This window comes from Prunus avium, chromosome 6, assembly GCF_965620075.1.
Source record: "Prunus avium chromosome 6, drPruAviu1.hap1.1, whole genome shotgun sequence".
In the NCBI taxonomy this organism is placed as follows: domain Eukaryota; kingdom Viridiplantae; phylum Streptophyta; class Magnoliopsida; order Rosales; family Rosaceae; genus Prunus; species Prunus avium.
In genome coordinates, this window is record NC_142289.1 from 9,621,906 (window position 1) to 9,647,640 (window position 25,735).

A 25,735-nucleotide genomic window follows, 5' to 3' on the forward strand; every position below is an offset into this window, starting at 1 on the left:
AAAGAGTTGACCTTTGGCCATTCAATGGCCAGCCCATGGGCTGACGAGTGCCCTATATAAACCTTGTTTGACGAAGACATCAAAGACACAATATCAGACAGACAAACCTATTTTTCGTCTCGCACTTTTCTTTTCCTAGACTTAGGATTTTACTTTTCATGCACCTAGTGTAGCAAGTTCTTCCTTTTCTTAGTGTAAGTTTAAATTCTTGCAATTTACATTACGTTGTCATTTAAATTCAAGTTTATTTCAATTGCTTTACTTTTCAGTGTTATCGCACTTCAATTAAGTTTAATTTCAAGTTCATTTTACTTTATCGTTCTTGTCGCTTTCATTTCATTCTTGCTTTATTTATTGCTTTAATTCATTTTATCGCACTTTAATTCTCGTCTTTACGTTATTTATCTTTCGCACTTTACTTTACGCGTTTGTCTTTAAATTATATTTAAGTTTAAGCACCTTTACTTTACGCACTTATTCTTCGTTTCATTACGTTTCACCTTCAATCTTCATCTCCACCCACTCCACATCATTTGGTCGCTCACATAAAGCCTTGACCCCGAGGTAGTGAAAGAACCTAGGCCGTGAGGAGGTTCCTTACTCGGCCGAACAATCGTTTGATTAAAGTTAGATCTCGGACGCAACACATCCATCCACTCACATTCCATTCAAGCCCAAATTTGGGGCTTGGTGGTGGCACGCCCCACACTCAAAAAAGAAGAAGGACCAAAAACTCCTTCAATCGGCCTACCCGGCTGAAAAGAGGGAAACACCTGCAAATCAATTCTTTTATGTGGAAAATTCTTTTGACTTTGTCACTCAAATTGAACAAATATGTTTGTGTGGCTTTTAAAAGGCAACGTGACGTGTGGGATGGGCTGCTAATTTTGAAACTTATTAGCTTCTTTGAGAAGCCAGTGTAGCATTTATACGTGTGGGGAACACTCGGCGGATTGGTCCATCAGAGAAGACAAAATAATGGTGTCATTCGGACAGACTTGCGCAATTGATCCGGCAACGAGTCTTTCAGTCATTTGCCAAGTTGGTCCCTTCAGCCTCGTTTGTTTTGGAAGATTGTCTTGGCATGAACTATGCTCAGAAATTGTCTTGGCTTGAATTGGCTTAAGTTGAATAACACTTATCCGGTGTTTGGTGATGCTTGAATTGGGACTAAGTTTAAATTGACTAATATCAATAAATAGGATGATATATTTCAACTTCTGTTCTTCTATACAAACGTGGGTTAAAAATATTCCAAATTTTTATTTAATAAGGTTTATTTTTTAGGTTTATACGGGTTTTAAATTTGAGGGCATTTGTATCTATTTAGGTGAGTTTTTTGCTATATTTGAAATATTTTACAAAAAATGACATTTTTAAAATTAAGGATCAAATTTTGGCTATTTTTGATAAATTCTCATCAAGAATATACAATAACTTGATCCTCTCATACGTGTGCACTCACAATAATCAGATTTAACACTAACCTCAAATGAAAAGCGTAATAGATCAAATATGAGAAGAGCTTCGGGAATTATATAAATGACCCATTTGATAAGTGATAAAAGTATTTATCAAAGTAGTTTTAATAACAACATGAAAATAAAATGTGACTTTGTAAAATAATACAAGACTTCTTTGAATGTTGTTTTCTTCGCTTAGGTGTTAGGAAATTGCTTGTTTCTACCTATCTCAGTTTCCTTCCATCAAATTAGGTAATTCATCGATCTATTAATTTTCTTCTGAGATTACAGGGACTTGTTCTTAGATTTTGATGGGCCTCGAGCCTGACTTATTAGGTCGCGTTAATTTCTTCTCTCAGCTTTTATATTACAAAACTAATTACTAGAAACCTCAATTTCGAATCCCTTTCTCCGTCAATGAAAAAAGATATTACACAAAATTTGTAAACCGTCAAAAGAAAGGCAGTCGCATATTTTTTTCTCTTCTAAATTCTAATTATTCCAAATGTCGGGTTTTAGCAGTCCACCGCAACTTTTCCTTTTTGACTTTGGTAACTAATTATTTATTTATTTTTTTTTTTTTGGATGAAAGGTAACTAATTATTTGCATTTGGAAGGTTTGATGCATTAATAGGGAATCAATTTTTGAACTTTTCACCATGTGTTCCTTGACTCATCATCACCAGCATGGTGCGTTTTATTATTTGGTGGTTGAAAATTTCTCTACACATTAGATCATTGATTAAAGTGATCTGTATTGATCAATGACTTCATTATCGCTTGTCAATCAAAACAGCTAAGAACTGGTTCAAGCTAATTCGAACTGAACCGGTCTTTGATTGATTTTACCGGTTCACCAGTTTCTTGTCCACCCCTACTAATTGTTATTTTTAGGCTGTGTCACGTTTGGATTGCATCTTTCCAAGATAAAAAGAAATTAACATTTAAGAATCTTTGCATATATACACTTTGATGTCCATGGATTAACAATGTCTTACGACCACCATGAACTACAATTTTTCTTTTTGGGCTTACTAACTGAATATAAAGAAAAGAAAAAGTATATATATATTCCTATTTCTTTGTTTGTTTGTTTGTTTTTTCCCAATTGAATTATAACTTTCTCCTATGGTGGCGGGCAAGGGGTGATGGCAAATTTCTTGAAGCTTCTTCCCCTATCTTGAAAAACCTTTGTCACCAAAACTGTAACTAAAAATACCATGAAAATGGCTAGGGATAGCATGGAGGCCCATAGCAATCTGAATGCAGTCTTAAATGGCCTGCAATGTTGTGAAACCACATCGGAAATTCCATCCTTGACGAAGGAGCATTCTGATAAGCTCAGCAAAGTTGGATATATGTCTAGAAAATCTTGGACGGAGTGGCTGTAAGCCCAGGCCATGTTGTAGGAGGCTTGGGAGATTAGTTTTCCATTTTTTCTGCATGTTTCCATGTCGTTTAGGTAACAAGTGATTCCTGAAATGGCCTACACATATGAATTTTCAATCTAAGTAAATGTTGCAAGAGTCAAAGTTCAGGTAACAATTAAAGGTTAAAAAAAATCCCCTTATATAAATAATAACTGGATAGAAAACTAACTAGTTTTGAATTTGAACGTGTTACTAATCAACTCATTTTATAATATGTGTGTATATTATTATGATTATATTCTAACATAAAAATTCATCGCCAATCACATTATAACCCCAGGTGTATTAGTAGCACCATATCGGCATACAATACAGTTGAAGTCGCATATATTTCTCCAAGATTCGAGTAAGTCTAATCTCATCTTAACCCTTCAACTCAATCCCACACAATTTTGCTTGTTAAATCTTTTTTTTGAAAATTGTTAGTTTTCTTATGTACTTATGCCAATGGGTAAATCTACTTACTTCTGGTAATTTTCCAACTGGGATGGCATCTGAGCAACTACTGGGTATGTAGCTGTAGTTAGGTGGCCCGGAGAAAGGATTGCATATACGCAGAAGTCCAACTAAATCATCATTTTGCTCGTCTATTCCAAGTGAATTGGCAATTTCTGTTACTTTAGAATTCAACTGCAACACAAAGAAATTAATCATCTGTCATTAAAAATAATCAAATACATAATAAAAATAAATTGTTAGTATGTTGATTATAATTGCTTTGACTAATATATAATATACCTGATTTATGAAACTGTGTATAGTGTAGCCAATTTGACCCATCAGCTTCTCTGAGCGCTCAGGATCTAAGCATGGTAGGATCGAGCTTAGGCTACTGTTGTGGCTGTTTTGTTGAAAATCTTCCAAAGCTGAACATGTATCTTCTGCAAAACTGTGTAGCAACAAAAAATTTGAGAAACATTCACATACTTGAATACACATGTTAGTACCATTAGTTAGTATACATGTCATAATTTTGGGTGGATCACAAACACACCACGTCGGTATGTCACGGTACTGAAACACCACGTCAATTTGTCACGTGGGGTTTAGAGTTTAGAGATCATATATACTTGAGTTCTTTCTAAAATGAGAAAAGAAGGACAAGGAAAATTGTTACTCACTTGTGAAGGAAGAAATCGAAGCCAGTCAAAACCCAAATTAGAGTTGTTAATATCCAGCAAAGAAAGATTACACTGAAAAGAAAGAAAAAAGAAAGTCCATGTAGCATAGTCCAATAAAGAATTAACAAGAAGAGCAAGAAGGCTGAAAAGAAATCTTACACAACAAGTCCTGGGTACCAATGCAGCAAGAGGAGAACTGACCAAAGCAGCAATTCATCATTAGTTAATATTATATATATTAAGAGCAATAAAAATCATAATAAAAGAAAATTTACCTAATGCCGAAACCAACAACACCAAGTTGACAGCTACAACCACAAGATGCACCACGTATCTAGAACACACACGCAAAAAGCAGAATATCTTAAATGTAACCTTAGTAAAATTTTCGAATTAGAAATGCTAATCAAAATTTAATATGGTAGCTCCCGGCTGTTAGAGGACGTATGTTTCGAATTCAAATGTCATAGACAAGAGTTGTTGAATGCGAAAAAATATGACAGAAGATTACTTACGGGGTTTGAATAACTCGATCAATTGTACGCCCATTTTTGTCCAAAAAAAGTTGAATATTTTGTGAGTCTTTTCCAAGTTGGCGGGATGTCACGTTAAAGCTCATAGCCAAGGCTGGATCATAAGGCAGCAAAAGGTATTGCATATGTCGCATTGCGTTTGTTACTTTTCTGATGGTTCTCCGAGCATTTTGAGCCTGGCTCAATATGGCTCCCTTCAATTTATCCGTTGTCTTCATAGATCTTTGGTTTTCTACCAGCGCCAAACTTGATGCAACTCTTCAATTTAACAACCAAGTATGCATGTTAGATAGATGTCCTCTGTCTAAATCAATAAATTTACTTATTTATTACGAAGACATTGTCCTTTGAGACTCTAATTGGAGATGTGAGGTTGCTACGTGGTAAGTGGCAAAATATCAAGTTTAAATATTGCATGATGTTCTATTGGTGACTGTATGTGTTCAAAGTTAATAAGTACTTTTTATTTATTATGCACATGTGTCACCTTTTAACTAGACCTCAATGTGACAAGAACAACTCTACTAAAGTAAATGCATAAATTTTTGCTTAAATTGCCCGACTCAATTTCTTCAAATTGTGGAACCAAACCGACCCATGGCTTTGAAAAAAAAAAAAGGGCTAGAATTGAAATATTGAAGAGAAGACACTTACATGGCTAGAATTGTGAAGAGAAGGGCGAGCATGAAGATGAAGATGAAGATGAAGTGACTGTCCAAGAAGTCTTTAATGGGGCAAGTACTCCTAATGCTGGAATTCCTCAAGAAGGCTATGCAAATCATAAATACAAGCCCACATATCAACCAAACTCCCGCAATTACATATCCATGCACTCCTGTAAAGGCCGCAGACTGGAAAATATGAGAAAAACAAACAATAAGAAATCCCATTTTCTTTACAAGTGCAATTTTCCTCCTTTTTTCATTTTCTTTACTAGAACCCCCCGAATTCTATATACATATACGTGAGGTGATGTTCTCTTATTAGACGATCAAACATATTATGTTATCAGATTGTTAATATATTTATCAAGATTACTATGAATAATGCTCGACGCTAGCTAGACTAAATATCTAAGAGAACATTATTGATCGAGTATAATTAATTAAGAAGGATGATGGGTAGGAACTTACAGCCCAGTAATGCTTGTTTTTCAAATCGTAGCCTCCATTGTAAGACTTTAAGTGGCGCAAAGGATCAGGTCTCTTGAAGCTGCTCTGCTCCCCAAAAACAACCCATGTTGGTGAAAACACAGACGTTGAAACCAAGAACACAACAAAGGGTACAAGAACTCCATTATTGGAGATAAACATGACCCAAAAAAAATTAATAAGCTGGTCTAATTAAATTTGGTGCAAGATGAAATGGATTAAAAAAAATACAAAACGATCTTGCCTCCGATCATATGAATTGAAATTAAATCTTTTTGGTAGCTTTTAGAGGGAGAAAGGTGGTGTTATGTTGGTGTGACTTAGTGAGTAAGGTAAGAATAGCTTGTGGCCATGGTTTTTGCGGAAAAAGAACAAATGCGTTAGCAAGAGAGGGAGGTAACGAATCATGGGGCGATATTTATGGTTCTCTAGAGTAGAGAAAATTGACCATCTTTTTAGTGCTTCAATTTTCTCATGTCTATCTTTCTGCCTAAGCCTCTCTTTTCGCAAAGGATGACTTCTGGATCGAGGGACTTGGCCTTTTATGCTTCCTTTTTTTTTTTTTAGCATTTGCATTTGCATGTTTACAAATTACATGTTTCCCATGCAAATTTCTTGGGTGTGGCAGAACGTTATTGGTGAATTCAAGTTTAGTTTAAATATGATAAAAGGACCTAGATGGGCTATCATAAATTTTAAAAAAGAGAACTTTTAGACGGTCTTATCTTTGATCGTTTCTGAAAGCAGACGTGAGTTAGGTCAGTTGTCCATAATAGGGAGTCCATCCCCTTTATACAAAAAAGAAAGAGGAGTGTACGTGGACTAAATGAAAAATGTGGGCCCGAATTGAAGTATCCTCATCCCAAAGGAATGTATTTGAAATTCTCCCTTTATATAAGGCAATGCCTTGGTTTGGTGGGTTAAGTTATCAACTCAAGGGTACAAGTTAGACGTATGGCGGGGTTTAGGGTATGAATTGTTGAAGGGGGCGCAGCATGAGCATGTCAAGTGACATGGGTCGTGTTACGGCAAAGTATCTGATCCATCAATCAAACATGGCATGACATGAGCACAAAATAAATGGACCTGAGACACCAAGAAAACTTGAGTATATTAATATCTCATAAAACATAAACAATTTACATGTGGTTCGATATCACACACACAAGAGTACTGCAGGCATAAAGTACTCACAAACCCAATTATCACCCGAAAGAGTAAACAAAAAAACAAAGAGGATAAATTTGGCTCACTATGCTTGGTTGGTTTGGTGGAACATTCTCACTCGCGGAAAAAGGGGAAGCTTCCTTTTCGTGCATGAGAAGGGTGGTGTTCAGGCAAACAAAAAAAAAAAAAAGCTTTGTCATGGTTAACATGTCATTTTCCTCAAAGACGGATCTTCCCTTGGAATTTTACACAACAATAGTCTTCGACTCTTCGCTCTTTAAAGGTATGACGCAGTTAGCTATGTCACCATTAGGCAATGCCTAACTGGTTATTGAAAGGCCTTTGCTTGAGCTGATTCTGACTTTTGCTTTTAGGAACTCCACAAAAAATGTGCATCAAATTGAGATAAAAGGGTCATAAAAGGGTCATGTCCAAACCATATAAAGAAGTAATATGCATAATGAGGATAAATAAGTAAATATGGTTTGTTGTGAGTCGTTGATGCATTATGAGATTCACTTACAGCCGCCATAATCATGTTGACAATTGTCCTTAATATTTCTCTACGGACATATAACGTGATGAAGATAAGGAAGCATTAAATTTAAGCATTGGGATAGAAAGCACTTAGCTCATTATTTTGGCTTTTAATAAGATCCATGAATTTGGAATATATAGTTTGGCTTTTAATAAATTTCATGTATTTGGAATACTTAGAGTTCTCAATGTATCTAGATTAATGAGGTTCATTAATTTGAGTGCTAATTCAATGTATGGGATGAGAGATTAAGACTTTAAATAATTGTATGCATAGACTTCTCAAATCAGTTGTTGTTGAGAATTGAAATTGAAATTAAAGAGAGTGTTCTCTCATCTTTTGCTCATAATGCGGGTTTGAGTGTTTATTCTGTCTTTTTGCCTAGTTCTGAGTATTTTGAGACTAAATGGGACTTGGTGATTTGTGGTTCGTGTTTTCCAACATCTTTTTGCTCGAGTACCACTGCATCATAACTCCTCCAAGATGCTCAGTTATATGCACCTCTCATTTTCCTTCCTCGTGCTACACCAGTACTAGTCATATGATTCTGTTCACAATGGCTGTTTTATTTTTTTGGTCAAGGTTCATAATGGCTGTTGATGTAACTACTAAACCAGTCATCAAATTTGTAATTCCTTTTACTTAGATCAACTAATCAAATAATGATGCACATCAAATTTGTGTATGAATTTGGTTCGTTAGTCAAGAAGTGCTTTTCTAACAGCACACATGCCTCAAAAGGTGGACAGGACCCTAAGTCTCCACCTTATCTTTTACTCTTGAGTGAAAGCCTTTCATCTAATATTTCGTGAGGCAGGTGAACTAGTCAATGTGAAACTCCTTATTCATTTCTCACTCCCTTTCAGCCAGTCTATATTGTTCATGTATCTGCACACACACACACACACATATATACATATGGTACTGAGTAAACACTAAAACCCCAACTGTATTGGAGACTTTTTGTTTTGAAGAAGAAAAAAAATGAAGGTGGCTGAGTTTAGCTTTGGTGGTGGTGGTCTTGGCTACAAGGAGATGAGGAGATTTGGCTTGTGATCGGTTCATAATTGTATATTATTTCTTACCCTTCTAGCTTATGATTTGGTTATGTTTTTGAGTTAAACTTGTGCTTTTAATCCTTTTTGTGTTTATCTTTCAGTTAATTGAGCTTTAGGTAACAATGATGGCTTTGGAGAACATAATTCATGCAATTCAAGCATGTTAAGGCCTAATTTGGATGAATTGATGAAGAGCTTAAAGACAAATTCATTATGGCTACAGCCCCCTGCCAGTCCAGTTCCGTAGGTCATATTGCAAGCTTTGTTTCAGCAACCTACATAGCTCGGATGAGGCCACATTCTTCATGAAAGTTGTTCCAATGGGTGTGTACTATAACATATCCAAATTTCAGCCGCATTGGATAAATATGGAGTCTGTTACCTAGCAAACACAGAGCCATGCTCAGGATGGATCTTATCAGCGCGGAAAATGAGTTAGCAATTTGTTTCGGCCTTAACTTCTTCCTCCGACCTTGGATTGGCCCAAATAACATATGGCTGGAAAGAAGACATTCTGAACTTCAATTTAGAGTGCTTAAAGTCCTAATTTGATTAAGAGAAGCCCAAGTTGTAAGCCCTTGAAGTTGCTGGTCATGCTGACCTCAGCATGTGCTGGTTGGATGCTTGGTCATGGTGAGCTAGGTATGAGCTATCATTTCTGGTTGGAAGCTTGGTCATGGTGACATGAAGATGAGCTAGGGCTGCTGGTGGGATTTAGTGGTGAAGTGCATCAACCAATTCAAGATTTTCTAATACAAGTGCATCACCCATTTCAGATTTTCTAATACAAGTGCATCAACCATTTCAGATTTTATAATTCAAGTGTTGTATGCATTAGTCTTATTGAATTCTGATTTTCACTTCCCCTAGGCCTATAAATAGGGAAGTTCTCTAAGCTTGTAATAACACCCCAAGGGGGGGAGCTCTCAAGCACTTCTCTAGAGCTCCCTTCCCTTATCTCCCTCAAATTCTCTTAATTTCCCTTTGTAGTTCTCAATTGTTGTAATATGATCCTTTTACTAAATCTTCAAACACTTCCCAAACACTTCTCTATTCTATTCCAAGCATTCTCCAATTCCTCAAACACATGTCTCTTCCCTTCCAAAGTTCTCAAAGTTCTCCAATTTTCCAAACACTCTCTCTTCCAAAATCCACAAAGTTCCCAAACACAATTCCCATTCTCTTCCAAATTCCCCATGTTCTCAAACACTTCTCCCATTCCTTCATCAAATTCTCTAAACTTCTCAAACACCCTTCTCTCCCTTCCCTAAGTTCTCAAATTCTCCAAGTTCATAAACATTCTCCAAACTTCTCAAACACATGTCTCAACCTTTCCAAAATCCTCAAAGCTCTCAAACACATGTTCTTCCAAAATCCTCCAAGTTCTCAATACTTTCTTCTCCCTCTCAAAGTTCTCAACACTTTCTTCTCTTCCTCAAAGTTCTCTTAATTTCCTTAATGTTTTCGTAGTTGTAATTTATTTTTCTTGTAATGTACATTCTTTCTTCTTGTTTTGTTTCTTTTGTTTTTATTTATGTTTTGTGTAGGAAAACTGAATTGGATCATTCAATCACCAATCCCTGTGGAATCGACCTCGCACTTACATACGCTAAACTATCAACGGTTCGTGCACTTGCGAGTATCACAAGTTGAGGATGCAGTTGAACCCATTTTGGTGCAGCTGAATCTACGCACCAAGTTTTTGGCGCCGTTGCCGGGGATCGGTAACATTGTTTGATTCTATTTGGCTTTCCTACTTTATTTTTTTTTAACTGGACAATTTCAAGTTTTAAAGTTAATGACGTTAATGGACAAGTTGTGTTTGTAGTCCAACAGAAAAGGACAATTGCCCAACAAGCAAGAGAACTGGGTTTAAGTCCCAGCTTACACAACCCATTGGTGCTTGTTGCTTTGAAGCATGGAATTGGACTTGTGTTGATTTTTCCTTTTCATTTTTAGTTTTTTTTTTATATATTTCGTAATCCTTTAATTCCGTTTCAAGTTTTTGTGTGTGTTTGTTTTAGCAATGTAAATAGCTCAATAAAAATGGAGAGAGATGGCAACTTCAAAGATAGGAAGTGTGGAGTAGTGGGAGAAGTCGCGACCTCCAAATGCATCACGCTCGACCTAATCGCATTCAAGGGGGAGCATTTCAATCCTTTCTCTTTACTTGTTATTATTTATGTTTTTTTTTTTTTTTTTTTTAATTTAAAAAAAATTAAAAATTTAAAAATTTAAAAAGATTTTTCATATAAGCTGACTCGTGGTAACTCCAGTGAGCGTCTCCGTCAATACAGTGTCTAGGAGTTCTTTAGGTGACACCTTCGGTGTCTAAGAAGTTTGGGTTTTAAGTGGGACCTTTGTGACCCCTCCAACCTTCCCGGATCCCCTGGCTGTGTTTTCTGAGGCCCTTAACTGGTCATCCATGAGTTGCTTGTATATTTGTGTGTTTTATAAAAAAACAAAAACAAAAAAAAAAGCAAAAAAAAAAAAATTTAAAAAAATTGAAATTTGAGTTTTTTTTTTTTTTTAATCCTTGTAAATTGCAATTTGGAACTTCTTTTTATTTATTTATTTATTTTTCTTTGTGTGGTCAGTTAGTTGTAAATAATAATAAATTTAAAAAAAAAAATCAATTTGGAAGTTCTTTGTTTTCTTTTATGTTCTTTTTTTTTTGTTTTGTTAGGTTAGTTTATTTATTTACGTGGTGTGGTTAGTTAGTTTATTTCTGAGTGTTAAAAACACATTTTTATTTCATTTCAAACATTACAAACAAAGAAAAAAAAAAAAAGTAAAACAAAAAAAAAAAAAACAAAAAAAACATTCAAGTAAATTAAAAATAAAAACAACTTCTTCATCTTCATCTTCATCTTCATGGCATGCCTCTATTGTCTCTTACTTGCAGAATCTGCAGCAGCTCCACATGGTCCTCATTTTTTCTCTGCAGTGCTTCCACGTGCTGATTGGCACAGTAGAGCCGCTTCTGCAAGTCCGCCACCATAGCCTTCAAGGAAGTTATTTCCTCGCTCATCGCGGCACACTCCCGTGTTCTCGCCAGCAATCGCATACCCAAATTGGTAGCCGAGACCGCATGGAGAACAGTTAAATTATTGGACTCCTCCACCGCTGCTTTGTCAGACCTCTGTGCCACATGCAGATGATCTGTCGGTGTGAGCTTGCTGCCAATCATGCCTCCAAGCAGCGCTGCTCTGTTCGGCATTGCTTCAGAAAAGTTCGGTATTACCTCAGCAAAGTTTGAGGCCGTACCGTGATGATATGTGGAGTTTGGGAAGACATGGTTTTGAGGAGCCCTTATCTGCGCATTCGGTGGTGCAAGGGACAGTTCAAGGCTAAGATCATCAAGGTGAGTGCATGAGGATGCCATTGTTTTGTTTTTGGATTTTTTGATGTTTTCTCTAAATTTGCAGGAAGAAATGCGAGGTGCTCTTCTACTTCACCGAGATGAGTTTAAATAGACTTATGCAGATGAGGGAGCCGAAAGCACTTCGGATCTCGAGGGTGCTATCCTGTGCTCTTTTCTCTCGGATCCCTTCATTTCTGGCGCAAATTGCGAGCACGTTTTTTTTTTAAAAGGGAGCATGTCTACACTTTCACTTACTTTTGCCTCCCTGTTTTCTGATGTTTGTGTTTTTGCTTTTTCAGTTTTTATTTTATTTTATTTTATTTTATTTTATTTTCAATTATTTTCTTCTTGTTTGACTGGTTTCTTAATAATGTAGTTGGAAGAAGAGACAAAATTAAAGATGCGTCTTGGACACCTGGTGCAAGAATCCCAACTCTTCTTTTAAATTATTGTTTGAATTGCGTGTTTATTTCAGTTTATTTATTTATTTATTTATTTTGTTTTTTATTTAATTAGGTAGTATAATTTAAAACTCATAGGATATTCTTTGAAGGAGCTAAATTTTTGGTAACTCCAGTGAGCAACCGCAGTCTATACAGTGTCTAGGAGTTCTTTAAGGCGACACCTTCGGTGTCTAAGAAGTTAGGGTTTTAAGCGGGACCATTGTGACCCCTCCAACCTTCCCGGAACCCCTGGCTGTGTTTTCTGAGGCCCTTAACTGGTCATCCTTAAGTTTTTCTCTTAAAAGAAGAAGCAGTTATTTGTGTATTTACTTAACTAAACATAAAAAATAAAAAATAAAAAAAAATCTTGTTTGGGTCTTCGTGTTTTTGTTTGATTGTCGTTCTTTACATTTAGGGTCAATCGTTTCTTTGAAATAGCTAACATTTTTATTTCCCAATTAAAGAAAAAAAAAAACACACATACACTTTAAAATTAAATAATAAATAAAAACTAAAATCATTTCTTCTTGGCGCTCGGTGTCTCGACCATAGGAGCTTTGAGTTTGGCCCTCTGGCTGTCCTCTTCCGGGGCTTCACGCACAGCCTCTTGGGGCTCATCACTTGAGCTCCCAAAGATCGCAATCTTAGCTTGAGCGTAACTACTCTCGCGATCCGCTTGCTTGCGTTTACCCGGTCGGTCTAGGTCCTCCAGTTGCTTTCTCATGTCGCGAGAGTACAACTCTACCATCTTTGATAGATTTTTATTCTCGTCTCGCAATACTTCTAGCTGGTGTCGATTCACCTCCACAATCCTTGACCTCTCCCTTTTCAAGCTTTTTATAGCACTCTGACAGTCTTCAACCAAACTTCGCTCCGCCGCCAACTGAGCTTTAAGCACCTCTACCTCATGGGACTTCGCAAGTAGGCGATGACCCAAACTTGCGACACATGCTGTACTCTGCACGCTCAGTGCCAGGGCATCACTCGTGACCCGGTTGTCATCCCTTGTCCCGAACACACGTATATCTTTGGGAGTCACTAAATTTCTGCAAACTCCAATGGCAACATCGTTGTCCAGGAGTATTGAGTCATTGACAGTCACAGGCCCCCGTGCGGAGGCAAAGTAGGGCATCCATACTGGTGCTACTGCTTGGCCTCGTGTCTGAGTCGGTGGAGCTAGGTTGAGATCTAACGAAAAGGGGTAGGAAGAAGCCATTTGATTTCTCACTTTTTTTTTCTTTTTCTTGCTTCTTTTCTCTTTTGTGTTTCTGAGTTTGTGTGTTTTTTGTTTTTTGTTTTTTTCCCTTCTTTTTCCTTCTTATAGATGTAGTCTTTGACAAACAAACCCTAGCCGTTGCAGCGTCTAAGCGTTTTCTGAATATCCAGCGTTCCTCGAGTCCCACAACCTTCTCACTTTCCAACCGTTTCCAACTCATTTGTCACGACTTGCTTTGTCTGAACGGACGCGTTCAGCAAAGTTGTCGCGCCTTTCCATGAGCCCGTAATTTTCGCTTGTGGATCTGCGGCGCCTCTATGCGTCGACACGTGGCTCCTGCTTTCTGCCCGTGACTATCCATGAAACGACATCAGGGACCACATTCCCTCTTTTTAGAAATCCCGCTTTGCGCTCATAATTCACGTTTTATCTTTTTAAGAAAAAAATTAAATTTAAACGTGTGGGCTTCAGATTTCATGTTGGGTCGGGTTTTACCGTTGTTGGGTTAATTTCATTTTGGGTTGGGCTTTCAATTGTTTGGGTTTCAGTTTGTGTAAGACTATCTGTTAGGGCTTACTGTTTTGAGTGTTTTACTGTTTCGTGTTTTTTTATTTATTTATTTTATTTTATTTTATTTTATTGTTTGTTTTGTAATTTTTATTTTGTAATTGTTTTATTTTATTTTTGTATGTTTTGTGATTTTTATTTGCTTTAATACCCTTCATTTGTTGTTATGACATTGGTTGTGGCTAATTTTTAAACATTGAGGACAATGTTCATTTCTAGGTTTGGGGGTATTGGAGTTTAGCAAGTAAATTTGGTTTTTCTTAAAATTTAAAAAAAATAATAATTGAAAAAAAAAAATATTTATGTCTTTGCTTGTTTTTATTTTAAGTATTGTTTTGTTTTGTTTTTGTTTTGAGTCACTTTCCGAACACTTATGATGAGATAGTGATAAATGTTTGCATGACTTAAATAAAAATTGGATTTCATTTTATTTTAGTGTTTTTTTTCTTTATTAAAAAATAAAAAAAAATTTGGCATTGTTCTAGCATGATATGTTTGAAACCTTCTTTACACTTGCCATTTGTTTCATAATTTTCCAATTAAAGGATTTGCATGACCCAAAGAATTGTATCAAGCACAAATTAGACTTATATAACCATATAAAGTGAGCTTTTGAGCCTTGTACTTCAATTCATGAGTGTTATATACATACTCTTATTTTCTTGTCATCAAAGTTGTTGTTTGATCTCATTATTTATTGATTTGGTTGAACACTTAAAAGTCATTCATTCTTATGCAATTTGACTTCACGACATTTAAGAAGTGATATTAAGGCCCTCTTTGGATCGTTTGTGCCTTTCAAGCTAACCTTATGCATGCTTAAGCATGATTTTCCATTGTTAACCATTTTGAGCCTACATGTAAACCTTTTCTTTCATTTAACCAATTATATTTCCTCGCCTTAGCCTGAAAAACAAATATTTACCTTTCTAAGGAACTCATGAGCTTTAATTGGGATGTGTTTTTCATACTAAGTTTGGGAATTTCGAAGAAAAAAAAAATCACACAATTGGTGAAAGAAAAGAGAAAAGTTGTGATTAAGTGGTGGTTGAATGAAATTTCATTTTTGGGCCTTCAAAATAAATTGGTGGTTGTTCAGGAAAGGAGTGAATCAATGTAAATGAAGGGTATAAGGAGTTTTGATCAGGTAAAAGAAAAAAAATCTAATCGTGATGATTCGAAGTCTTGTAAACAATTATTTTATGCTCTTGCATTGCGAGTTCCTTGGACTTTGTATTATCCATATCCTTCATTTCTTACTCACCTTACACCCTTGGCCCCATTACAACCCATGTTAAAGACCTAAATTGATCTTAAATGTCATGTGGTTGAATTGCATTCATTTTTCTACTTTTAAGTGTTTGACATCCTTCTTGAGATCATATTAATGCAAGTTCTTCATATTTCTATTGCGAGTTAAGTCCCTTATGGTTTAACTCTATTCTCATGTTTATAACTGAGTGTGCATTATAGCCCTCTTCTGAGTGATTCATTTGTGAGAGGACAACTTTGGTGAGATTTGAAGTTGAACTTATGCTTTGTATGATTTTTGAAATTGTGTGAAAACTAAGATTGGGGAATTTGTTGCATTTGGCTATCACACTACTACACTTTGAGCATATTGTGTTTAGAACTTTGCCGCTTTGTAAATAATGTCTAAAAATTGAGCTTTTATTGTTAAAACGTTTAAGTCATGTGCATGAGTCATTTCTCTTCAGAAAATGTTCGGAAAAATTGTTTTAAGTTCTTTGTGTTTTTGTGTTTGTTTTTGTTTTTGGTTTTGCTTAAGGACTAACAATCTTTAAGTTTTCTAATTACTTTGTTTTACAGAGTCAGTAAAACGTTTGTGGGTATCGTATCTGTTAAACCCTCAGGAGACACAACTCCTCCTACTAGGGATGCCTAGAGGTTTAAAGGCTTGTTGCATATGCTAAATGCAATCGAGTTACCTACGAAAGTGGTTTAGTTAACTTCTAGTTTTGTTTTTAACTTTGTTTTGTGTTGTTTTGCTCGAGGACTAGCAAAATCTAGGTTTGGGGGTATTTGATCGGTTCATAATTGTATATTATTTCTTACCCTTCTAGCTTATGATTTGGTTATGTTTTTGAGTTAAACTTGTGCTTTTAATCCTTTTTGTGTTTATCTTTCAGTTAATTGAGCTTTAGGTAACAATGATGGCTTTGGAGAACATAATTCATGCAATTCAAGCATGTTAAGGCCTAATTTGGATGAATTGATGAAGAGCTTAAAGACAAATTCATTATGGCTACAGCCCCCTGCCAGTCCAGTTCCGTAGGTCATATTGCAAGCTTTGTTTCAGCAACCTACATAGCTCGGATGAGGCCACATTCTTCATGAAAGTTGTTCCAATGGGTGTGTACTATAACATATCCAAATTTCAGCCGCATTGGATAAATATGGAGTCTGTTACCTAGCAAACACAGAGCCATGCTCAGGATGGATCTTATCAGCGCGGAAAATGAGTTAGCAATTTGTTTCGGCCTTAACTTCTTCCTCCGACCTTGGATTGGCCCAAATAACATATGGCTGGAAAGAAGACATTCTGAACTTCAATTTAGAGTGCTTAAAGTCCTAATTTGATTAAGAGAAGCCCAAGTTGTAAGCCCTTGAAGTTGCTGGTCATGCTGACCTCAGCATGTGCTGGTTGGATGCTTGGTCATGGTGAGCTAGGTATGAGCTATCATTTCTGGTTGGAAGCTTGGTCATGGTGACATGAAGATGAGCTAGGGCTGCTGGTGGGATTTAGTGGTGAAGTGCATCAACCAATTCAAGATTTTCTAATACAAGTGCATCACCCATTTCAGATTTTCTAATACAAGTGCATCAACCATTTCAGATTTTATAATTCAAGTGTTGTATGCATTAGTCTTATTGAATTCTGATTTTCACTTCCCCTAGGCCTATAAATAGGGAAGTTCTCTAAGCTTGTAATAACACCCCAAGGGGGGGAGCTCTCAAGCACTTCTCTAGAGCTCCCTTCCCTTATCTCCCTCAAATTCTCTTAATTTCCCTTTGTAGTTCTCAATTGTTGTAATATGATCCTTTTACTAAATCTTCAAACACTTCCCAAACACTTCTCTATTCTATTCCAAGCATTCTCCAATTCCTCAAACACATGTCTCTTCCCTTCCAAAGTTCTCAAAGTTCTCCAATTTTCCAAACACTCTCTCTTCCAAAATCCACAAAGTTCCCAAACACAATTCCCATTCTCTTCCAAATTCCCCATGTTCTCAAACACTTCTCCCATTCCTTCATCAAATTCTCTAAACTTCTCAAACACCCTTCTCTCCCTTCCCTAAGTTCTCAAATTCTCCAAGTTCATAAACATTCTCCAAACTTCTCAAACACATGTCTCAACCTTTCCAAAATCCTCAAAGCTCTCAAACACATGTTCTTCCAAAATCCTCCAAGTTCTCAATACTTTCTTCTCCCTCTCAAAGTTCTCAACACTTTCTTCTCTTCCTCAAAGTTCTCTTAATTTCCTTAATGTTTTCGTAGTTGTAATTTATTTTTCTTGTAATGTACATTCTTTCTTCTTGTTTTGTTTCTTTTGTTTTTATTTATGTTTTGTGTAGGAAAACTGAATTGGATCATTCAATCACCAATCCCTGTGGAATCGACCTCGCACTTACATACGCTAAACTATCAACGGTTCGTGCACTTGCGAGTATCACAAGTTGAGGATGCAGTTGAACCCATTTTGGTGCAGCTGAATCTACGCAACAGCTTGCAAGTTCTCCATGGAAGATGGTTCATGGTTTTTGCTTCAATGTTGATCTTGTCAGTGGCTGGAGCAACATACATGTTTGGCCTCTACTCCACTGACATCAAAACATCTCTAGGCTATGGCCAAACAACAGTCAATTTGCTGAGCTTCTTCAAGGACTTGGGGGGCAATGTTGGTGTCATAGCCGGCCTCATCAGAGTTCACAGCTCCGTGGGTGGTCCTGTTAATCGGTGCGGTCATGAACTATTTCGGGCACTTCATGATATGGCTAGCAGTGACAGGTTGAACGTCAAAGCCCGGGTGTGGCAGATGTGTTTGTACATTTGCATAGGTGGAAATTCTTGTTGGCATAATACCATGGGTCCAGCCCATGATGGAAAAACATTCTTTTGGTGGTCAAAAGAGAAACCAACACAATGATGAAGCCAACATGATATGATGATGTCTTTAGCTAATGATGGTGTCTTTAGCCAATGATGGTGTCTCAAGCAAATGATGCTGCCATCCGTTGGAAGAAAAATCTAAAAGCTTCCAAACTTTTCCTTTCTCAAATATAAAAGGACATGCAAGTGTGCATGCGGAAGAAAGTGGTGTGTGTGTTGTGTTGAAGAGTCAGAGAGAGTTGGAGAAGCCGAGAGCAAGAGAGAGAAGTGAGAGAACACCATCCAAACAGCCATCAGTATTCCACTCCAATTCTGTGAGAGTGAGAGAGTTAATTGTGTACCACTCCAAGTGTGTGAGTGAGGTAAAACAGGAGAGTATAGTGTGGTGTCATTGTACTTTCTCTGTGTGTATCATCAAGCCCTGGGCATTGGCTTGGTAAGACCTTTCTTATTGTACCCATTATTTTGTTATAGTGGAAGAAATTTATATTGCTGCCCCGTGGACGTAGGCATTGCCGAACCACGTTAATTCCCGGTGTTCTTTATTTTTCTGCTTATACTGTTATTTGAGTTGTGGCGATTTCTATTCTAGCACTATCCGATCCTAACAAGTGGTATCAGAGCCGGAAGCAATTCCATCGTGAATAGTGCTCGTGAACAGTGCTCGTGAATAGTGCAGAATGGAAGGAAGCTCTATGATCAAACTCAACAACTCCAATTGGGTGACCTGGAAACCAAGGATGGAGGATATTCTTTACTGCAAAGACCTACATGAACCAATTGAAGGTGCAAAGGCCAAGCCAGCAACAATGTCTGATGCCGAATGGACAAAGCTGAACCGTAAAGCTATCGGCAACATTAGACAATGGGTGGATGACAGCGTGTTTCACCATGTGTCTAATGAAACAGATGCGCACTCTCTTTGGGAGAAGCTTGAATCCTTGTTCGAGAAGAAGACCGCAGCCAAGAAAGCCTTCTTGATCAAGGAGCTCATCAATATGAAGTACAAGGACGGTTTGAGTGTGACGGAGCACCTGAACAACTTCCAGAATCTGGTCAACCAATTGGCAACTATGAAAATGACGATTGACACTGAGTGGCAAGCTTTTTTGCTGCTGGGTTCCTTGCCAGATAGTTGGGAAACCTTTGTGGTGACTGTAAGTAACTCTGCTCCCAATGGTGTTCTTACTATAGATAGTGTTAAAGATAGCATGTTTAATGAAGAAACAAGGAGAAAAGTTTCAGGCATCGAAAGCAGCCAAGTACATGTGACAGAAAACAGAGGAAGGAGCAAGAGTAGAGGACTAAGAGGTCGTGGAAAGAACCCAAGTCGCTCCAGATCAAGATTTAGAGGAAGCTGCCATCATTACGGCAAAGAGGGCCATATGAAGAAGCATTGCCGTGCATGGAAGAAACTGCAAAACGAAGGTCACAACCAAAGGAGAAATGAAGGCGACAACCAAAAGAGAGAAGAAAGCAACAACACCGCAGCAGTCTTAAGCGGCAATGAAACTGAGATTCTCTCTGTTGAAGAATGCCTAAACATGGGTCATCATGATCAAGGCACCGAATGGATTTTTGACAATGGCGCTTCGTTTCATGCCACTTCCGAAAGAGAGTTCTTCAGTACATACAAGGAAGGAGATTTTGGCATAGTAAAGATGGGAAATAATAGCTACTCCAAAATTCTTGGAATTGGTGATATCTGTCTCGAGACTAATCTTGGATGCCAGTTGCTGCTGAAAGATGTGAGACACGTTTCAGAGCTGCGTCTCAATCTGATATCTGTTGGTGTTCTTGACCGACAAGGTTTTGAGCATTATATTGGCCAAGGAAAATTAAAGCTTACCAAGGGCTCCATGGTGATTGCTAGAGCAAATCTTTGTAGCACCTTATACAGGTCATATGCCAAGGTCTGCAAAAATGAGTTGAACCCAGTGGAGGACTCTTCACCAGAATTGTGGCACAAGAGGTTAGGCCACATGAGTGAGAAAGGCCTACAAGTTCTGGCAAAGAAGTCTTTCATTCCCTTTGCCAAAGGTACGCATAAAAATTCTTGTGAGTTTTGTTTATTTGGAAAACAACATAGAGTTAGTTTTTCTACACCATCTACAAAGAAAGAAAATTTGTTGGAACTTGTTTACTCTGATGTGTGTGGTCCCATGGAAGTGGAGTCACTAGGAAGGAATAAATATTTTGTTACTTATATCGATGATGCTTCACGAAAGGTTTGGGTGCATTTGTTGAAAACCAAAGACCAGGTGTTCCAGACATTCCAGGAGTTCCATGCCATGGTGGAGAGAGAAACTGGGAGATCTCTCAAGTGTCTCCGCAGCGATAATGGTGGGGAATATACATCTCAACAATTCAGAGAATACTGTGCAAAGCATGGCATAAGGCATGAGAAGACAGTTCCTGGTACACCACAGCACAACGGCGTAGCTGAAAGAATGAACCGGACCATCATGGAAAAAGTCAGGTGTATGCTAAGGACTGCAAAATTATCCAAGCAGTTCTGGGGTGAAGCCGTGATGACAGCATGTTATCTGATCAACAGATCCCCATCAGTTCCCTTGGGCCTTGATGTTCCAGAAAGAGTGTGGACTGGAAAAGATGTGTCTTACTCTCATCTGAAGGTGTTTGGCTGCAAGGCGTTTGTGCATGTGCCCAAGGAGCAAAGATCAAAGCTAGACTACAAGGCCACACCGTGTGTCTTCCTTGGTTATAGAGGTGAAGAATTTGGCTATAGATTGTGGGACCCAAAGGCAAAGAAATTCATAAGAAGCAGAGATGTGATCTTTTATGAAGATCAAACACTAGCTGATCCTAAGGAGAAGGCTCAACCTGAAGATGTGATTGAAAAGGCTGTTGACCCTTTAATTTCAAATAAAGAAGCACGCGGTGACATGCCAGAAGAAGCTGCTGAAGGGACATCAGAGATAACTGATCAGGGGGAGCCTGATCAGGAAGAGCGAAATGATGAGGAGCTTGATCAGGGGGAGCATTCAGCCTTACAAGAGACTGAAGCTCAGCCAAGAAGATCCACCAGAAACAGACGTCCAACTACCAAGTATCCTTCATCGGATTATATCCTGCTGACAGATGATGGAGAGCCCGAGACGTATAAAGAGGCCATAGATCACAAAGACAGTAACAAATGGTTGAAGGCAATGGAGTCTGAGATGGATTCCTTATTGAAGAATGATACTTATGAGCTGGTGAAGCTACCGGAAGGGAGAAAGGCACTCAAAAATAAATGGGTATTCAAACTGAAAAAGGATGAGCAGATGACGAAGTACAAGGCTCGCTTGGTAGTGAAGGGTTTTGGTCAAAAGAAAGGCATTGACTATGACGAAATCTTCTCACCAGTGGTGAAGATGACCTCTGTCCGCGTTATCTTGGGTATGGCAGCTAGCATGGATCTTGAACTTGAACAACTAGATGTGAAGACTGCATTCCTTCATGGAGATTTAGAAGAGGAGATATATATGGAGCAACCTGAAGGGTTTAAAGTTAAAGGGAAGGAAGACATGGTCTGCAAGCTGAAGAAAAGTCTATATGGACTTAAACAAGCTCCAAGGCAGTGGAACAAGAAATTCGACTCATTCATGGTGAGTCATGGATACAACAGGACAGTTGCAGATCCATGTGTCTACATCCGACAGTTCGCGGGAGGTAAATTCATAATACTTCTGTTATATGTTGATGACATGTTAATTGTTGGTCAAGATGCCTATATGATTAGGAAGCTAAAGGAAGAGCTGTCCAAGTACTTTGACATGAAAGATTTAGGACCAGCAAAACAGATTTTGGGCATGCGTATTGTTCGTGACAGGAAATCCAAGAAGCTGTGGCTGTCACAAGAGAGGTATGTTGAACGGGTGCTTGAAAGGTTCAACATGAAAGGAGCCAAACCAGTGAGTTCACCTCTAGCAAATCATTTCAAGTTAAGTAAGAAGTCATGTCCAAGTACAGATGCAGAAAAGGAGAAAATGGCTTCTATTCCTTATTCTTCTGCTGTAGGGAGTCTTATGTATGCCATGGTGTGCACCCGACCAGACATTGCTCATGCAGTAGGAGTGGTGAGCAGATATCTCTCCAATCCAGGAAAGGACCACTGGGAAGCAGTCAAGTGGATTTTAAGATATTTGAAGGGTACATCAAAAATGTGCTTGTGTTTTGGTGGTTCCAAACCGATTCTAGAAGGATTTACTGATGCTGACATGGCAGGAGACCTTGACAGCAGAAAATCTACTTCTGGGTACTTGTTTACTTTTGCAGGGGGAGCTGTATCTTGGCAATCCAAGTTGCAAAAGTGTGTTGCTTTATCCACAACAGAAGCTGAGTACATTGCAGCTACAGAAGCATGCAAGGAGTTGTTATGGATGAAGCGGTTCCTTCAAGAATTGGGTTTGAAGCAAGAAGACTATGTAGTCTACTGTGACAGTCAGAGTGCTATTGATTTGAGCAAGAATTCAACATATCATTCCCGCACCAAACACATTGATGTACGATATCATTGGATAAGAGAAGCCATTGAAGACAAGTTGCTGCAGTTAAAGAAGATTCATACTGACAAGAATCTATCAGACATGCTGACAAAGATTGTCGCTAAACAGAAGCTGAATTTTTGCATCAAAGCTACTGGAATGGACTTCAATTAAATTTGGGGTCATGCACGGTATTCCTCCCTCATGGTCTGGAGGGGGAGATTGTTGGCATAATACCATGGGTCCAGCCCATGATGGAAAAACATTCTTTTGGTGGTCAAAAGAGAAACCAACACAATGATGAAGCCAACATGATATGATGATGTCTTTAGCTAATGATGGTGTCTTTAGCCAATGATGGTGTCTCAAGCAAATGATGCTGCCATCCGTTGGAAGAAAAATCTAAAAGCTTCCAAACTTTTCCTTTCTCAAATATAAAAGGACATGCAAGTGTGCATGCGGAAGAAAGTGGTGTGTGTGTTGTGTTGAAGAGTCAGAGAGAGTTGGAGAAGCCGAGAGCAAGAGAGAGAAGTGAGAGAACACCATCCAAACAGCCATCAGTATTCCACTCCAATTCTGTGAGAGTGAGAGAGTTAATTGTGTACCACTCCAAGTGTGTGAGTGAGGTAAAACAGGAGAGTATAGTGTGGTGTCATTGTACTTTCTCTGTGTGTATCATCAAGCCCTGGGCATTGGCTTGGTAAGACCTTTCTTATTGTACCCATTATTTTGTTATAGTGGAAGAAATTTATATTGCTGCCCGTGGACGTAGGCATTGCCGAACCACGTTAATTCCCGGTGTTCTTTATTTTTCTGCTTATACTGTTATTTGAGTTGTGGCGATTTCTATTCTAGCACTATCCGATCCTAACAATTCTCAGACATTTTCAAACACTGGTGCTGTAGTGAGTTGTGTTCAGAATTTCCCGGAAAGTAGAGGCAGTCTTTTGGGGCTCTTGAAGGGACTTGTTGGCCTAAGTGGTGCAATTATTTCATAGCTCTACTCTGCTTTCTATGGTGGCAACTCAAAGGCTCTTATCTTGTTGATTGGTTGGCTTCCAGCTACTGTTTCGATGTTGTTTCTTCCAATAATCCGATTGTTGAAGGTTGTAATGAGCTCAGGGTCTTCTACAATCTTCTCTACGTTACTCTTGGCTTAGCTGGGTTTCTCATGTTTTTCATTATCATAGAACATAAGCTGAGATTTTCAAGAATTGGGTACATTGGAAGTGCTTCAGTCGTGCTCGTGTTATCTTTCTTCCCCTCGCCGTTGTTATTTTTGAAGAATTCAAACTCTGGAAGAGCAAAATGAGAGCATTGAATGATCAATCTCAGCTCAAAGTAGTAGCTGAGAATCCAGCTCCTCCTGTTCAAGTGGCCCTGCCACCTGTTGCAGTACCACCATCTCTACAAAGCGAGCAGAAGCCAAGTTCTTGCTTGAAAAATGTTTTCAACGCACCGGACAGAGGTGAGGACTACACCATATTGCAAGCAGTTTTCAGCATTGACATGTTGATCTTGTTCATTGTTATAAACTGTGGTGCTGGTGGGACATTAACCACCACCGACTCATAGCATAAGGCTACCCAACTCATAGCATAAGCACTTTTATATCTTTGGTAAGCATCTGGAATTACCTTGGAAGAGTTACCTCTGGCTTCTCTTCAGAAGTGCTTTTGAAAAAGTACAAGTTCCCTCGTCCCCTTGCTCACTCTTGTGCTTCTTTTATCATGCGTTGGCCATCTTCTAATCGCCTTTGGCATCCCCAACTCTCTCTACTTTGCTTCTGTGATTATTGGGTTCTGTTTTGGGGCACAATGGCCATTGTTTTTTGCCATCGTATCAGAAATCTTTGGCCTCAAATACCGTTCCACTTTGATCAATGTTGGTGGTGCTGCAAGACCTGTTGGGGCTTATCTTCTGAATGTCAAAGTGGCTGGTAATTTATATGATGCAGAGGCCTTGAAGCAATTGGAAGCTTTGGGTAGGGTTAGGAAAGCAGGGGAGGATTTGACTTGTGAAGGAGTGAATTGTTACAAATTGGCCTTCATTATAATGGCTGCAGTGGCTTTGTTTGGAAGCCTTGTTTCAATTATTTTGGTGATTAGGACAAGGAAATTTTATAGAGGTGATATTCACAAAAAGTTCAGAGAGGCAGCTGAATCTGATGTAGCTGCTTCAAGTGGCACGGCGGTGCCTTTGACAGAAATAGAGGCCGAAGCAGCTGTTGCTGCTGCTGCTGCTTCTCAAAGTTCAACCTCCTCAGCAGCACCACAAGGATCAGAGACCAACTTAGGGTAGGGGAAAACAATGAGGTAGCTAATTGATTGCTCTGTGAGTGGATGATTGCTTGTTACCATAATTGCTCAGAATATTCTTGTAATTTTCTATGGAAACCATTTACCAAGGAAAAATCTTGATCTCTCTGTTATATTTCAGCAAATATTTGTTTCTTTTTCTTCAAACCTTATCATTCAGATCATTAATATGTTTTTAAGTGACAGAGTAATTACCTTTCACCGACAGTCATTTTACAGTTTGAATACCATGTACTACATAAAACAGATTGCTGGGTTAATTGGAAAATACTTGCCTCCTTTCCTGGAAGTAGGAGCTCCTATTTTCCTGCCAATCACATTTTAATATGTGTGTATAGATTTTTCTTTTTATGTTTTTGCATATGTGTCAAATTGTGATTTACAGAAAGTATAAATGCTTCCTTACAGGGAAGGGAAGGAAGGAAGCAATATCCGGGTTAATTGATTAGCAAAAAAATTGTGATTTGTGGGGTGATAGATAGGTGTACATGAATCTGTCCCATTTGTGTAGCAAAAAAATTTTGTAGCCCATACAGCCCACAACATAAATCCATCTCTAGTCATGGGGTTTGAACCTAAGATCACTGGTTCGTAAGTCAAGACTAACTTACTCATGTTTTGAATTTCAAATACCACTTTAGACCATTGTAAGTTTTAAATATATTTGAATGAAAATGCAAGGGTATTATAAGAAAATTGAACAAATTTTGTTGGCGCTAAATCTTGAATAGATAGAGATGAGTGC

General features: G+C 38.1%; 1 protein-coding gene and 1 pseudogene across 2 annotated transcripts; one reads left to right on the top strand and one right to left on the bottom strand.

Annotated features, from left to right (window-relative positions):
• Positions 1–2,388: 2,388 nt before the first annotated feature.
• Positions 2,389–6,098, bottom strand: LOC110749692 (uncharacterized). Of its 2 annotated transcripts, none has more exons than XM_088254383.1 (9): positions 5,681–6,098; positions 5,202–5,398; positions 4,530–4,805; positions 4,290–4,348; positions 4,174–4,210; positions 4,015–4,086; positions 3,632–3,782; positions 3,359–3,523; positions 2,389–2,949 (listed from the first exon to the last, which is right to left on the bottom strand). In XM_088254383.1, exons 1-9 carry the CDS (start codon positions 5,858–5,860, stop codon positions 2,590–2,592), a joined length of 1,497 nt encoding a protein of 498 aa, XP_088110509.1. In that variant the 5' UTR covers positions 5,861–6,098; the 3' UTR covers positions 2,389–2,589. The 2 variants fall into 2 exon arrangements, with proteins under 2 accessions (XP_088110509.1, XP_088110510.1); XM_088254384.1 differs by having other exon boundaries at positions 2,390–2,949; positions 5,202–5,382; positions 5,681–5,818.
• A 554-nt stretch (positions 6,099–6,652) lies between these two features.
• LOC148293610 (protein NUCLEAR FUSION DEFECTIVE 4-like) lies at positions 6,653–25,105 on the top strand (annotated as a pseudogene).
• The last annotated feature ends 630 nt before the right edge of the window (positions 25,106–25,735 follow it).

What these genes read in the sequence shown, in the direction of transcription:
- LOC110749692 (XM_088254383.1), bottom strand. Translation starts at nt 5,860, where the DNA reads ATGTTTATCTCCAATAATGGAGTTCTTGTACCCTTTGTTGTGTTCTTG. An exon ending in CTCTTCACAATTCTAGCCAT is followed by an intron (nt 4,806 to 5,201) that starts GTAAGTGTCTTC and finishes GTTAAATTGAAG; the next exon opens with AGTTGCATCAAGTTTGGCGC. An exon ending in TACACAGTTTCATAAATCAG is followed by an intron (nt 3,524 to 3,631) that starts GTATATTATATA and finishes TTTGTGTTGCAG; the next exon opens with TTGAATTCTAAAGTAACAGA.